General features: G+C 44.0%; 1 protein-coding gene across 1 annotated transcript in view; it reads right to left on the bottom strand.

The window, feature by feature from the left end:
• Positions 1–16,928, bottom strand: part of DOT1L (DOT1 like histone lysine methyltransferase) — a 70,624-nt gene that overhangs the window by 19,370 nt on the left and 34,326 nt on the right. The window contains exons 8-17 of the mRNA XM_034070927.1: positions 16,206–16,261; positions 13,526–13,605; positions 11,837–11,905; positions 9,061–9,167; positions 8,065–8,106; positions 6,575–6,658; positions 5,651–5,885; positions 5,100–5,213; positions 3,598–3,689; positions 1,160–1,261 (exon numbers count right to left, since the gene is read on the bottom strand). Coding sequence (XP_033926818.1) covers positions 1,160–1,261; positions 3,598–3,689; positions 5,100–5,213; positions 5,651–5,885; positions 6,575–6,658; positions 8,065–8,106; positions 9,061–9,167; positions 11,837–11,905; positions 13,526–13,605; positions 16,206–16,261 — 981 coding nt within the window. The remainder of the gene's footprint in view (positions 1–1,159; positions 1,262–3,597; positions 3,690–5,099; positions 5,214–5,650; positions 5,886–6,574; positions 6,659–8,064; positions 8,107–9,060; positions 9,168–11,836; positions 11,906–13,525; positions 13,606–16,205; positions 16,262–16,928) is intronic.

Genomic DNA, 16,928 nt, shown 5'->3' with positions numbered 1-16,928 from the left:
ATAAGATGGCAAGATGTGACCTGGCTCTTTCTAGAAGCAGTGTTATCACCCATCCTCCCTAACCACTTCCACATCCACATTTCCCCTTCACCTACCTTAACACAGTTTGAGTTGCCAAGATGAACAATGAGGAGTTAAAACAAGCACTGGACAAGCCTTTTAGAATAAGAGAGAACCCTTAAAAGCTTTCATTACACTGAGAGAGTCAAGCTAATTTTCAGGACATCACTAAGGAACCAATTCCAACTTTCCATCCTCCACTACATAGGGGCTAAGTCAACTGGATGATCACTCCATGTAAAGATTCCTGGATCAGAGGTTCTCGACGCAGGGACTACATACATCTCTCCTCCTTACATATCCTATCCTAACAGAGGCATTGTATATTACTCACTGTAATGTCTTGTTCTCAGTTGTACTTCAAATCAGTTCCAGCTCCTTTTCGTCTGTTACTTACTCTGTTTGTCGCATTTGAGCATTCTCCATTTCCAGCTGTTCATCTGTTCCTATCATAGCTCATGTGAACAGCAGACTCGTTCTGAGCACTCAAATGCTAAGAGTGATGAAGAGAAGAGAGAATGAGACCTGACAGGTCAATCTATATACATTCACAATCCCATCACAACACCAAGATAGATTGTCACCATTCGAAAGTGACTTTGAGATCTGTCCCGAATTTGTGGCTTCTCAGCAATTCCTCCAGCATTCTCCAAGGCACTTTGTCATTGCTAGGAGATAACAAGGAAGGACAAAAGTAACTCACTTGGAGCTGCTGCTCCAGTAACTCAGGTTGAAAACTGGCCTTTAGTTTCTTGCCAGTCAAAAGAACACTGGTTTTGTGGAGAAGCACCACATTCCCTTCTGCTCTTCTGAACTTGCATTGGCAACACAGAGTTGGTTCCTTCCACCAGCAGCGAATACAACCTTCACTAAACTACCACAGTGCTCATGGTCTGTCACCCCCTGCCCCTGGACACAACAATTTCAACAATGAAGACAAAACACAACCAAAGAGTGATTCCACAGATTCCACATTCTTTAGCATGGATCTGCTGCAAAACAGGGGCTGAAGACCTGGGACTGCTCTGGTCTTATTTTTACCAAACTCGTTTGCATGCAGATGACAAACAAGCATCCACTTCCACCAGATCAGGGCTACCTCATCAAGTTTCTGCTGAAAAAGACGCTTGATTTCCTCTTTCTGTGCCTGGCAGTGGGTGAATAACTGCTGTGCTGTCCCCAGCAACTGAGCATTCTTTTCCTGCAAGAGAGAAGAGTGAGAAAATAGACTTTTAGCACCAGCTGCAACATGGGCCCTCTTAATAAAACCATTACATCCACTTTCTGTAGCAAGTTGGAAGTGAAGCTCAGCTCAGAGAATCGTATGAACTAATCTAGCTCTGCCTCAAGTATCCGTGAGCCCATCCCACACAATGCTCATGGAAGACACAGTAAATTAAAACACTGTGGGGAGAGATAGGAAAAGTCATCAATAAGCCAAACCACTTGTATCTCCAATGCCAGAATGACTCCAGTAGGCCACATTACACTTCCACTCACAGAACATTTCCTGCCTATAACATTCCTTAACTAGATACTCCCTTACTCATTTCATGGTCATGCACTGTGTGAGCAGCAAAGGGCAAGGACAGGACTTTGCTGAAGAGCCTCATTTATTCCATTCCCAGATGGAAGATCAGTGCAGCAAGAGCAGCAAGCTTTGGAGACTGACACTTTTCTCCAACTTTTGCTGCTGAGGCCAAATAGGAATTGTGCAGAACTTGAGCCATCATTCCAGATGCTCTGGAGGACCAGGGCAAAAAGCACCTGGATCTTCCAAGCAGGGGAGCAGCAGTGCTGGCAAGTTCCATCTGTGTGAGGAAACACAGGACCCTGGCATACAGCTCATGTTGCCTCTCACGACAAGGACTTGGGAAAGCAACTGAATCACTGCAATGCTAAACAGCCAAATCACTGCAATGCTAAACAGCCTGCCACAAGTGATGCTGAAAAAAGCCTTTAGGCTTTCAACAGCAGTTATTTCATCCAGCCTTCACACACAGCAGGAGCTGACAGCTCCATCTAAGGGTATTCTGGTGAACTAGCCTCTCACAGCATCTTCAAACCACTGACTGATTCGGGTTGGAAGGGGCCTTAAAGCTCATCCAGTCCCAGCCCCCTGCCACGGGCAGGGACACCTTCCACTGGAGCAGCTGCTCCAAGCTCCATCCAACCTGGCCTTGAGCACTGCCAGGGATGAAGCATTCATTTTGTGTATTTTAAAACCATATTACAGAAACATTTTTCTTGTACTTGAAAAATCTCCCTGTAATAGAGAATCATTAAACAGGCTACACAAAAGCATCTCATCCAGCAAAGTTCTGCTCCTGCCTTTGTGAAGTTTAACTTGCCATAATTCTCATGCTTAATTCCTCGTTTTAATGTCTTCAAGTATGCAACAACTCATTGAAAATGTGTGCTTCAACATCACATCAGCATCAACCAACTGTCAGTAATGAATGAGGTGGCACAAATCAGCCTCTGTCATCTGGAAAAGAGTTTCCCTTAGGGAAAGCTCCATTAAACAAGACTACAGCTTTATGCTGACACCTTCACAAAGGTCACAGAGCAAAGGAAAGCTTCCATGGGGCTAACAGAAGCTGGAATTGGGCAGGAGTGAAAGGTTATCGTTGAGTTCTATGGGGAAAGGTTCTTTCACGGAAGTAGCAGCAGAGTCTCTCTCATCAGGGCTAATTCATAAAGTGATTAAATTATTCAGAACTGAACTAAAGCAATGCAAGAAGCAAAAGGGTTTAGTTGGAAATCTTCTCCCTCTGCTGGGGAAATGGCTCCATAGCAGAGCCAAACACACTTCACAGCTGCAGGAGCTTCTTTGCCTTTCCATGTTCTTCAGCCCACGACTTGGTAAATTTACACCTTGCCCACCAGTGCAATCTTAACACATTAAGATTCTCAATACTAAAGATGCTTCATTAAATCTCTTAAGTCAGTGATGACAGTTTGGGGGCTTTTTTAATCCCATAATTCAATTTATTACAAGTTTAATGAGCCATCCTGATGCTGCAGTTCTCAACTCATTTAGGCTTTCCTACAGTGGGAAAACAATAGATATCAAAAACCGCAGGGAAGCCCCTCAATGTGGAGGGTAAGGAGGAGTTCAGGCAGCACACACTGCTGGGGGGTGACCACCACCTCTTGCTCCCCTGAGACATTTAGAGAAGAAAAGCAGCTGCCAATCCCAAGCATGGGAAAAGGACAGGGTTAAAGACACCAGCTTCCATGCTTCATGTCAAAATCAGAGGAAACAACACACAGACACTGAAGTAAGTCTTATTAGATGGAGGTGCACCAGAGGGAAGAGGGAAGGTGCATCTCTCCCACTTTGCAGATGGGAAATTTAAGCACACAAAGATTGAGTAAGCAATAAACTCCCCAGGGTCAGCCTAAGCATTACTCTGGTAGTCTTTATAACTGGTGTTACTTGCACACCATTCCAATCCCCAGCATTTTCCACGCCCATCCAAGGCATCTGGTAGTCTGGCAATTTGGTTTAGAAATGCTAAAAATGAGACTGACCTTTTCCTGCTCCAGTAACTGTTGCAGACTTGCTTTATACTGAGGAGTTTTCATATATGCCATGAACTGCATGTATTGGATCTTGAAAGAGTCTGCAAAATAAATAAGGAGGTTATACATTATAAGCAAGAGTAAGTGCAATGCTCCTATTTACCCCTGTTTGCTCCCTTGACACCTCTCCCCATTTGCCCTCTCTTGCTTTTTATCTGGACTGTAAGTAGGACCAAGCCATTAAAGATCAATTTAGAGCATGCTGAAAATCCATCCTCTGATGCCAGCTGAACTCTGGGATCCATTAGCTCCTAATAGGTATCCCAACAGAAGTCATGACAATACATTCAGAAACCAGAGGAAGATGATGGGTGCTAATGGTGTTTGTATGATGAAAGAGAAGATGAACATCTTTCATTATTTCTACTCGCAGTGTATTAAAAGAGATTAGCTGTAAAAGCCAAAACCAGCCCCCAGCTCAGAGGGCTCATTCTCCCAGCTTCACAAGGACAGGGCTTGCTGTACTCCTACTTCCATGCACACAGATGACAAGCTCTACACCCACATTCACTCTACTCTCCAAGGAGCCTTTGCTTATCACTGTCCTCCTATCTCCAGTCTCCTATTACACAACGACCCTCCCTTCTCCCCAGCCCTCACCCCTAGGGCTCCTGAGCCAACCACATGATTAAGTCCAAGCTGCTGCAATCACAGGCAGCCAAAACAGGTAATGAGCAGAGAGACCTTTGCAGCAAGGTTTACTCCAGACAAGTGTCCATCTCCCCACTCCCACACACACCCCAACATAATTGTTCCCCTAAATCACTGAGTAAGAACTCAGTCATAATTGTAAGACACCACAGCAAGAGAGGAGAAGTTTCGGACATCACTGATGTCCTCGGTCTCTACATAGACAAGATGACATCAGATTCCCAAGTGATCCTAAACTGGCTAATGCTCAATGCCCAGAAATGGGGGGAAACATACACCACCAGGAGTCCCTAAAAACACTCTCCAAGATCTTCCTTAAATCAACTCTTGCACATGGAATGTATCTTCCAGTCACATCACCTTTGTGACCTCAAACTCAGGCACTATCTCATATACTTCGCTCGAAGTTATGCAGAGAAAAAGGCATGATCTTCCCCAAGATTTAAGAATAAGAGAATGGTTTCATTTAAAATAGTTACTTCTGACTAGACACTTGCATTTAAAGTTATTTTTAATTCCTGCTAAACCCAAGCTTGTTTCCTTTTGTGCCAAATATGAGCTGAAACAATGCCAAAAAGCAAATACAGACCAAGACATCAGCTTCAGCAGCAAGCAAGAGAAGAGGCCTTGTGGTGATGCCAACAAGGGGAAGAAGCTAACCCTCTTTCCTGTTCAATATACAGCTTTCCACAGGGGCTGTCTATTAGTAGCCCTTGGATGTTCATGTTTAGAAATCACATGTTCACAAACCTCACAGTAGAGGTTCCCATGCCAAACAACTGACAACACTGCAGTCTTACCTAGCAGCTTCTGTAGTGCAGGTGGGGTAGGTGTCACCAGTAGCTGGTTAGATGAATGCCGTTGCACTTTAGGAGGTAGTTGGTAATATGGACTATGAGGTGACTTGTATGCATCTGAAGAGAGAAACAAAGATAACCTTTCAGGTTATGAAAGCCAAGTATTTCTGGCACTTTAACACTGGAGAACCCATCATTTACAACGGGAGATCCAGTAACTTAGCTAGATCACCACACTGCAACAGATTGCTTAGGAGAACATCTACAATTTATCCTTAGAACATTAGCAACAGAGATGAGCTATGAGCCACAGCTCAGCAACAGCTTCTGGCCAAGTACCTACAGACAGATTCAGTCACCATCTTCTCACAGAAGCATACCATCATCTCACAGGGAGCTTTGCTTTGGTGGGAAGAGAGAAGTTACAACACAAAATCAAACTACACCTAGCAATAAAGGAAGAATAACCTTCAAGCATACATTCAGAGCCTCAGATGCTTCTCTAGGCTCCTGTGGCAGGGGGAGGCTTCTTCCACTGCCAACTCTGAACTCACCCTGAGGAGAGGATGAAGATGTCTGTGAAACAGTTTGAGCATGCAGAAGTTCTAGTGCAGTTTGGTTCTTCTTGGTCTTGCGCTCTGTGTTTGCAGTGTTCATTTTCTTGGGACGTCCCCGTTTCCTGCCTGCCATTTTCCTTCCTTTTTTACTCAGCTTTTTCTTCCGGGCTTTAGAGGGAGATGGCTTTTTAACAGAATTTGCTGCAGCCTTTTCTTCTTCAGCACCAGAATCCTGAAAGACATTTGGAAGCCAAAAGCTCTTTAGCCATTTCTACCTACATGTGCAGCACTCCTTTCAAGCAAGCATTATTAACTTTGATCATTTTATGAAAGGAACTGATGCACTGTAGTTAAATAACTGGCCAGTGAAGTAGACCTGGGATAAGAGCTGTCCCAAACACCCAAGGAGCTGTACTCATTCTCTTCTGGACTTACTCAGAAAAGGAAACCTGTAACTGTTGTCTAAGGAAAGCTGATTATTGATTATATTCATCAAGTGAATTTCATTAAAATCTCAACATATTTTTGTGCAGGAACAGTCACTGCATTTCTAACAGTATTATGCAACTGAATGAGAAAGGAAATGAGTCTTTGCAGGAGAGACTCAGCACACTTTGAACTCCATTCAACGGGTATGACTCAGGGAGAGCTCTGCAAGCTGGTGCCCATGGTAAGCGGGTGGACACCAACTGTTCTATTCATCTTGCAATACCTTTTCTCCAGAATTAGTCATACAATACCCAAGTGCAGCTTTTATTAAGTCACTCCATCATATTTGTGTCCACAGCAACAGCTATACCAGTTTACCCATTCAGATAACACACGTCCCACAGAATCAGGTTTTTCCTGACACTGGTTATGAATTCATGCACAGCTTAAGAAAAAAACACATTCTCCTCTATAAAAATGCAGGATGCCCACTTTATTTTCTTGAACCTTCGTTGGCGTAGTTGTGTTGCTCTTGTTTTCTCTTTGTTGTCGACGTCTAGCTGCCTCTTGTTCCTCCTGGACAGATGTTTTCAAATAAAACATGAACAGAATGATCATTTGCTCCTGTGTTTCCCATTTTTTAACACACACCACTGTGTTTCCCAGCTTAGCCTCCCCCAAAAGCCAGGTGTAAGTGCTCTTGGCACACAATGCCAAACAACACCCCAAACTTTGCTTAGCAGCAAGGGAAAAAACTTCTCCTGCCTCAGGCAACACTCAGTGGGAAAGGGAAGAGCAAGTCACCCCTTTGTACTACTGCATTACCCTCCATAATGGGTTTCAAACATGCAGCCACAGGGCAAAAGAGATTAAGGCCAAACCTCCTCCTTTATACTTCTCCCAATCCCATCCCCCAGATCACATACTGGTGTTAGAGGGTTTGGTTTGGAGGGGGGGGGTGGTGGTGGTGTTTTGTTGGTTTGGGGTTTTAAATTATTAAACATTTCAACAGCTTTCCCTCCATCCCCAACATTCCATGTGTTGCTACATCACTTTAAAAACCTTGCATGATGTGAAATGGCAAAGCCATTAAACATCATCTAATTCTACTTCAGCCAAGTCTGTAGAGCAGACTTTTAAGCTTAATTTTTGGTTACCACTAGGGACAGGGTATTTCAAAGAGCTCATTTAAAGCCTTTTCCCACCTTGCAGGGGAAATCTGGCAATTCCATCACCTCTTCAGTTGAAGAGGTAGAAATGGCACCATTTCCTCACCATTAAAAGCAGGGAAGTTGCAAAGTACATGGATGTCACCAAGTCTCTTTTTCTCCCAACTTTGAATTCAGCAGCCTGAACAAACCCTATCTCAAAGCTCCCATTAACCTGCTTTCAATAATTCCTGAGCAAGTCAGTTGGAAGACAAACGTTCACCTAAAGGTTTAAACTAAGTGGCTTCACTTAATTCTCTAACTGGGAATACCAGCCCTGTCACTTAGTTCACATTAATATAGCCCAGCACAGCCTCACAGATCCACTGCCATTTTAATTGCACACTTAACAGCAGAGACTGTAGCAACTGACCACACATTCCATGTCTCAGTGTGCCCCAAAAGTAACATCTCAGAGCACTCTTCAGCTTCATTTTTGTGCAGCTGAACACTGGGAGAGATCGAAACTATCATTTCTTTCTTTAACTTCAGTTCTTTAATGAACAGACTGCTCTTGATAGACTTCCACTGCAAGGTAAGAACACTTGTGGCTGCTCCATTAATCCCCTATTAGAATACTCTTGAACATGATTCTATCAGTGCCTGATGGCATGTGATGCTCTGCTTCAATCAGCTCCATGCCCATGTTCCTGGCTTAGCAAGAAAATCTGATTTTCTATCAGTTCTGTACATCTTTAACAAGTGACCAAATTCCCCATAGTGGTTGCTCTGCTTATTTTGAGTTTTCTACCAAAAACAAAGACTGAAACTTACCCTGAGTTTTGGATTTTTGAGACTAGAAAAATAGTTTTCAAGCTGGAAATAGAAAGATAAAATAGTCATTTTCAAAGTCATGAGAGATGAATACAACATATTAGCATAAAACAAATGCGGAACTGCAGAAATTCTAACTGGTTTTCTTCAGATAAGCTACAGCAAGAAGCCATTGACATTCATTCTTTTAAATGACACAGACAGGTTGGCAGGACATAATCCAAGCTCCAACAAGGTTTTATCGTCTTCACTGCTGCCTGTTCTTGTTTTAAAGCTTTGCGTCATGCATCTGCACTCAGCAGAAAGTTATTGTCAATGGAGCTACTTCATTCTTATGCTCCACTAAAACATTCATCTGCACTTTAGGTTATTCTTTTAACAAGAGCATTATTAGACTACAGCAAACTTAGAAAATAAGTCTTACTATCGTAGTGCAAAACAGTGTGGGAATAAACTATTTCCCCACAAAAGCTGACATTTCTATACAGTGTTTCTATTTTCTTTAACTGAAAAAAAACCTCCAAACCCCAGTGAACGCATCAGTATTGCTATGGAGCTTTGGCTGGTTCTATAGCAACAGACAGTTTAACTAGAATGAAGATTTACTGCTTGAATATGATCAAACGAAATGCTCTGCACACCACAAAGCAAACTGAGGAATTAAAGACCCAGATAGTCTTTACTCAGGGTGGAAGCTATAGCACAAGACCATGATTCTGCATAGCTGTAGATTCTGGAGCAGGAGAAGGAATTATACCTGTAAATCCATGGACCTTCAATGAATTAACAGACTGCCAGAGTACTGTCCATCATTATACTGTTTGTGCAAGAGATGCTGCACTGAAGCAGCCTTTTGGCTACCAATGATGAGTGCTACAGGTCTGAATATGCAAGGAAATACGAATACAATTCCCAGAAACAAGGAACTGAAGTCGGCATGTTTACTCCAGAGCAAGTAAAGCAGCCAGAGAGCCACCAGCCTGTATTTATACTCACTATGGTTCGGTCAATAGTATGCAGGTAGTAAGAAACTGGTTTCCCGGTCCACGACACAGACCCTTTCAGTGGTGATAGCTCCACAACTCTCATTATAGTGCCAATATCTGCAGGAAGAAAATCAAGTGAGGGAAGCAAAGGTGGCTCAGTTTGCCACACAGTTGTACCCAGCTGAAGCCAGGCCACGCACCAGTAAGGCATGCTTCTTCAGAGACCACCAGCCATTCTAGGGTAAAACTCTGTTCTAGTGCAAGCTTTTAACAGACAGAACTTCCCTGTGTTTCAGAGGCAACTTTTACAAGGAACCCAGGGACCAGACATCTGCACTGACAGACAGGATTTAATTAGATAGAACCAGAAACAGAACCAGCAACAGAACATCATTAGATCCAGCCCATGTAAACTACAACTGTACTATATTGGGACTGGGGACAAACATGGTTTGTATTTGTTTCCTTGCCTATATTTGTTTTGTTCCCCAGAATTAATAGGTATGGAATGTGCCTAAGCATTTCCAGAACCACTGAACACTGAGCGAGTGGCATGGCTGGAGAAGCAGCTATGGCACACTTCTAATTAAACAGAAATTACCCAGAAGAGTCAAAACACAAGGTTTAGGATTCAGCAACTTCAACCACTATTTTAACCACATTTTAATACTTGCTTTGGTTTGTCCCGGCTCTTTCCACATTTCTGTTCCTTTTTCCAGATGGGACTAACTAAGGACAAAAATGTTGCCTGCTTCCTAAAGTTTTCTCTTTTCCACTATATTTTGTAAATTATAGACAGGAAAATCATGAGACTCGAATCCTACTTAGGCACAAAAAAAAAACCCCACTGAATAAAAGTATTCTTAAAAGCCTTGTAGGGCAGCAGCATAAAGCTGGCACAGGAGACTAAAACCACCTCTCTGCATGTGAAGATACTGGATCCACAGCTCTAAGTGGATGACATTCCCTGAAAATGTCACTTAGAAGAGGCCACTAAGACCAGAACAAGTCTCAGGCCCAGCACATCCCATGCACATTCACTTGATATTGGCACATCCCAAATACAGTATGGTCACAGAATGGGATTAAGGCCTAAAATTTATACCAATAATATCCTCTCATTACTTGTAGCATACAAAGGTGATTTCTTTTCAGGACCTCTTATCTGAATCCCTGGAAGAGTTTCCTGTTAGTGGAAGCTATTATCTACTCTTTTGCTAAGCAACCTCTTTCACACAGCTCTTCATTAGGTATCACTACATAATTTTAACATCAATATTCCCATTAAGCATTAAATAACACATAATATACATTGATACATAAAACTTCAGCATTCTAGAAAACATTCCACAGGGGGGTGAAAGCTCAAACAGGATAAAGAACCAGCTCAACTGATCATCATAATCAGGGCTTTTATTCAGTGCCCCCTTTGCCTCCCCACCTAGCAGAAAAAGACAGCAAAATGGCTATGAGCCAGGGAAGAAAAGGCCTGGGAGGCCAAACCCCCTTACTTACATAGGCAGGTCTCCTAAATGAAACCTCAGAAGTGCCTTCTTGTATTTCAGCTAGTTCTAGTGTGCTGTACAAGAGGTAGGAAGCTTTACTTAAGTGCTCTTTGTCTTGTTAGCAAACTGACAGGCTGATCTCAGCTCCCTGGAGGTTTGAGGGTTTCCAGGATTACCATTCCACCTTTTAAACTCCTTTTATTCTTAAGCCCACGTCTACAAAGGATTGCCAAGGCAGGACCCAACGGTTAATGAGGTTCCAAACAATCAAATGGCACAGAGAAGAGTATCAAACAGGAAGGAAATGGGCAGGTTTGCAGTGTCTGCTGCACAGGACATTCACAGCTACTAAAGCTTCATAAAAATAACTCACAATGGGGCTACTTCAGTGAAATGCCTTAATGACAGTCTTCAAATTACTGTTCTTGAAAAGCAGTTTGCCATGAGTATCAGGCCAAGCACAGAAAACACCGCTTGAGATCTGCAACTCAGTGTGTTACCTACCATGTTTGCACAAGGAGAGGAGTAAGCCTGGTTTTGAATTTAGGGCATGTTTTGAACTGGACACAGTAAATGTCTAAAATCCAGCTTGGATCCTTCTTTCCCTTGGCAAAATTCAACAGTAAAAGCTGACAAAAGGTCACCACAAAAACCACCATCACAGGGTGTTGGTAATCCCCAAACCTCATTGAACTGCAGCTCCCACGCTTGCAAAGGGCAATGCTGGCACATATCAAGTCTACTAGATTCAGAAGGAAAGGCAAGGAAAACTCTTGTTGGCCATAAACCAGACACAGCAACTGGGCGTTTATGGGCTAGGTCTGATGGATTTACAGCACAGAAGACAAGGCATTCAACGTTGAACATTTCAGCTTCTAATCCTCACAGATCACGACTGTTGGGATTTACCTGTCCAAATTCAGACAGCTACTGTATAAGGAAGTCCACTGCAGCTCTTTGTAGTTAAAGATATTAATCACCCTCCTGAAAATCCCTATTTCAACACTTAATTTCAACCTCTTCAACTGTAAAAGATGCCCAGCCAGGGAAACATTGTCATTACATCTAAAGGAGGAACCCCATAGAAGAGTGGTGCTTGGTTCCAATGTTGGGGGGGGGGTTGATTTTAAATACATGTCACTTTGGCATGTGTGCTATCATAATACAACAGCATTTTTCTACTTACACAACTCTTTAAACCCCAACCCAGCCCCACTACAGACATGTTCAGATAACGAATACACCATAATTGCAATGTCACAACAAAAGGGGCAATCATACCACTCAAGTTTCGACTGTTAATTCTAAAGTTCAGAGGTGCAAAAGGTTTTGAGGACACAATTCTTCCACCTGGAAAAGAGGAGGAAAAACAAAAGAGAGCAAAGTCAGCTACTGTTTCTTCTAGAAATAACTACTTACTAAATCTAGCCCAGCACAGAGCCCTAAAGAGCAGCCCTAATCAAACTGCCACTTGTATATCATCACCAAAAGAAAACTACTTAATGCTCGTTTTGATAGCATGCAAGAGAGTCAATCTCTTCGTCCTGCTGGGTAGCTGGGAGGGGATCCTCAAGGATCACTACAAAATGACACATCTTAAAACACTTCCAAAGAAAGAGCACATTAATTCTCAGTGGCAATCGATGGAAATTTCAATCAGGAACACCATTATCTCATTCCTGTTCGGTGTCATTCATACACAAGTCCCCAAAGTCCTCTTATTTAAAAGGCTGCACCTCTCCATTTCACAGCTATGTGGGGTCATTCAGCCCAGAGCACAGAGCCCCAGCACCTTCTGGGAAGAGAACTGAGGTTTCTTCACTGGGGAAAAAGCCTGCCCCCACCTTGCCACTTCTCTCCAGCCACCACTAAACAACAGCTAAACTCAAACAAAGATCACCCACTGAAACTAAAGAAGACAGCTTAAGTTAGGGGGTTTACAGTTTGCAGCAGAGCCCAAAAGTCCCATTCTTCACTACCAGGGGAAGCCGCAGCTTCTTTGTTCATGCCACAGTTCTCTTCTCAGAAATAGTAATTTGTTATTTCTGCCATAACCAAATAAAATTGTTACTTATCCAAGTGGTTAAGAGGAAGGAAAAAGAGACACCTCAGGCAATCTAAGGGTCACAGTGGGGTTACTGGGCATCCGGGGTCACTAGTGTCTGCAGTGAGACTACTCAAAAGACACACAAGACATCCAGTGATGGTGCTCCCATTTTAATACTGATTAGTGAATAGCCAGTAGTCAGTGTGACAACTTTAAATAGGATACCCCAAGAACTCCATTCAGTACACAGCTACAGAAATGTTATATTGTATTAGATACAGAAAGCCACCTGTATCCTGGGCTGCATCAAAAGGAATGTGAGCAGCAGGTCAAAGGAGGGGACACTGCCCCTCCACTCTGCTCTCATGAGACCCCACTTGCAGCAGTGGGTGCAGCTCTGGTGTTCTCAGCATAAGGACATGGAGCTGTTGGAGCAAGTGCAGAGGAGGCCATGAGGATGCTCAGGGACCGGAGCAGCTCCTGTATGGAGCCAGGCTGAGAACATTGGGGCTGTTGAGCCTGGAGAAGAAAAGCTGCGTGGAGACCTCAGAGCAGCTTCCAGTGTCTGAAGGGGGGTACAAGGATGCTGGAGAGGGACCTTTATCAGGGACTGTGGTGACAGGACAAGGGCTTTGTGGTCTTGGCCACTACTGTAACAGGTAAGAGAGGACCAGCAGTTCCTCCCACCCCACAGAGCTCTGCAGAGCCTTGACACACAGAGCTAACTCCAAGCAATCAGGGAGGTCAGAGCAGATATTACAATGGGAAGTAAACAGCCCAAGAAATACCCATGGGGTGCAGATGCTTGCTGCAAGGCACAGAACAATACCCACCAACGTGGCTTCTTTAACTAAGGCCTCGCCACCACCAGCTCCCATAGCAAGCAGGGAAGCAATGGAAAAAGGTTGGAAGTTCTTTGTTACCTTCCTTCATGTTTGCAAATCGCTCCTTCAGTTGGTGATCCACCTCAGGACCAAAGGCAAAATTATTCACAAAAATAACACTGCAAAATAATGGTACAGTTAATGAAGAGGGACAAGCAAATGGCACAACCATACCCCTTACCTGCCCCCACAACCCCAGGTCACAGTCACAGCCTTTACAGCCTCTTCTGGAGCTGAAAAGCACTGCTTGTCCCTGTACACAGCCACTTCCAGCTAATAAAATGCTTTCTTCTTGCATACAGTACCTTATCTTTAGCATTCACTTGTCAAAGATGTTCAAGGCATCCTGCTCTGTGTTCCTCTCAGCACACAGCTGAGGTTTGCACCAGAAGTTTCAGAATAAAACCAATGTGCAAACTGTTTTCAGCCCTCTATCATGGTGAGATCAAACACCACACTTACAGTGGTTAATTCACACATGAAAAGCAATGCTCCAACACATCACTCCTTACCTGACATGGTCAAGGATGCCTTACACTGGACCATATCACCCAAGGCTCTGTCCAACCTGGCCTTGAACACAGCCAGGGATGGAGCATTCACCACTTCTCTGGGCATCCTGTACCAGCGCCTCAGCACCCTCATAGAGAAGAGTTTCTTCCTTATATCTAAACTGAACTTCCCCTGTTTAAGTTTGAACCCATCACCCCTTGTCCTATCTCCCAGCTTGCAACAAGAGCCCTCAACATCTCTTGGAAGCTGTGGAGCATCCTGCACATGCAAAATGGCAAAGCCATTCTGGCAGACTGCTTCAACATGAAGAAATAACTTCTTTGCAAGAGGTCTGTCTGAAAGCTCCCCTCCTAGCGCCTGCACACATGAAACATGCTCAACAAGGACAGTGAGCTTAAGAGTGGCAGCCAAAGCTATTAAAAACCATGGATGAAAAAATGTTTCTACATTAAGGGAAAAAAAAGAAAATGTTATTCTTGCTCTGCCTTCCTCTTGGACATTTGGGAAACCCTGCCTGGCAAGTAAGGCTAGCAGGGGTTTCTTCCTCCTCCTTCCCACCCTGTGCCAAACAAATGAGGCCTTGCAAAAGAGCCAAGCATATTAATGGGACTAGAAAACATCCAGGGAAGGAAAGGAAAAAGATCAAGCTTGCCAGACCCATTTTTTAGTGTTAATTTTGGCACAACACTTGTATGCACAGGACAGAAGTACAGGGGACCCCCGTCCGCCTCGCCTTCAGCCCCCGCATCTGCACGTATCGCTAAGCCACAGGGACAGGTCCTGCAGGAATGCTGCGTGCTGCACAGCTTCCATGGCAGTGCTCAAGCACATGGCTCTTGTGCATAAGCACATGCTCTCAGGTAGAAGCTCTTCCCTGTGAGGGTGCTGAGGCGCTGGCACAGGGTGCCCAGAGAAGCTGTGGCTGCCCCATCCCTGGCAGTGCTCAAGGCCAGGTTGGACACAGGGGCTTGGAGCAGCTGCTCCAGGGGAAGGGGTCCCTGCTCGTGGAACTGGATGAGCTTTAAGGTCCCTTCCAACCCAAACCAGTCTGTGGGTTTACGACTGGGTGGCTCCAATATGAACTCATCAGATAATCTGCGTCTTGTCAGATGGAGCAGATGCTGAGCAGTTGGCACACTCGGAACAAACACCAGCACCTAACAGTTGTGAGCAATAATCTACTCCTTTTTGAAGTTCTACATCACAAAGTGAATGTGGATCAGCAGGCACACCATTAACTGCACACTCTACAAAATAAACATCTACCAGCATTTCTGCACGCAGTTAGATGTACTCCAGCTAAAAATAAATAAACCAAATTCCATTTGTTCCAAGGAAAGCTGCGCAGACAGCAGAGGAGTGTGGATTTGGAATCACAAGTAACAAAGCAAAACCCCACTATGCAAAGCTGGGCCAAGCCTGTCCACAAATTAAAAGGCACCTCTAGAAGTTTAACTGAGGTAGAGAGCAATGCAGAAGCCATCAGCCAGGCAGACGCCTGTGTGATGGGGTACTCTTAAAAGAGGGTGTTGGAAGCAATCCATAGATTGCCACAATGCTGAGGACTTTCAGAGAGCCTCTTGGACAACAGTCTTCATTCCCCCACACAACAGGGTGGCCCAGAAGGTCATACAAAGACCTTATTTGTTCTGTCCATCAGGCTGGAAATGCAAAGCCTTTAAAAATGCAGAGTATGTTATTGCTTTAACCAATTTACTCCCTTTTTCCTGCCATCAAAAAGGATTCAAATCCTCTGTACAGATCTTCACAGAAACAAATCTTCAATACAATGAGCTCAAATGAATTCCCAGTTTAAGTTAGAACATGCTCACTTCGGTCTTTTGCCTTTTTTTTAATGGAAAGTGAGCCTCACTGTATGCACCAATAGCCAAAATAACCAGTGTTTTGCCAGAATCACTGATCTGAACTACAAGGATATGCAAAACAAACAAGAGGCTGATACTTCTCTGTAGAACCAGAATTTATCTTGGATACACCCTTGTATGTAATATCATGGGACAGACATTTAAACCCATTCTTCTAGTCAGAAAACAGGATCTAAAGAGGCCAGTATAAAAGTTGGCAGATACACTTCTGCTATTTGCTATGGAAATTCTATATAAAAAGCTGGCCAGCTTCCCAATTTCCATTATACAAACTCCCAGATATTCAGTTCATAAAGCAGCATTCAACTGCTGCACTGTACCTTGTGTTTGCAATTCTCTCTCTCCATTCTTCTGAGAGGAAGTCACCTCTTTCCAGCTGAAAGAAAGACAACACAAAACCACACACACAGGAGTTAACATCCTTCCTTTCTGCTCCGTAGCAAACATGTTGTCCTAACTCAGGGGTGCTACTGAAGTAAGGCCAAATGAAGGCTTTAGGAGGCACCAAGGAGATGAAGCACCCAGAGCTCCTCAGGTCCTGGAGGTGGCCTCCCCTTCTGCTCCCACCCTCATCTGCTCTCCTCCCATGGGATGAACACAGGGAAGGGTCTCCAGGTATCACCAGTGACCTACAAGGACTGTGCTCCATGGAGAACCCAGAGACACCATGCAGCACCTGCAGCAGAAACCAAACCCCCCTCAAGTCCCTGCTGAGCCCTGTGGTTTGGTCAGACCCCTCAGAGTGGGAATCAGAGCACAGAGCCACGGTGCCTGCTGCACCCTGCCTTGTTGCAACAGACAGGCAACCTCTGATCTGCCTGTGGTACTAAATCTAAATCTCACATGCTTCTAACCCTTTGATGCTGGAAATCAAGTAACCTAAAGACCTTATTTGAAAGTAATTCTAGTTATGACTTCAGTACCTTTCTGATGAAACCTCATCAAGTGCCAGGTTAATACCCACAACTCCCTAGCCTTTCCACCATTAAGTCATGCTTTTGAAATGCCAGAGGAATCTATGGGCTGTTTTGCTGTGTCCCAAG

The sequence above is a fragment of the Melopsittacus undulatus genome, chromosome 19, assembly GCF_012275295.1.
Source record: "Melopsittacus undulatus isolate bMelUnd1 chromosome 19, bMelUnd1.mat.Z, whole genome shotgun sequence".
Lineage (NCBI taxonomy): Eukaryota > Metazoa > Chordata > Aves > Psittaciformes > Psittaculidae > Melopsittacus > Melopsittacus undulatus.
The sequence above is the reverse complement of the archived record's forward strand: the minus strand, read 5'-3'. Positions and strand labels throughout refer to the sequence as shown.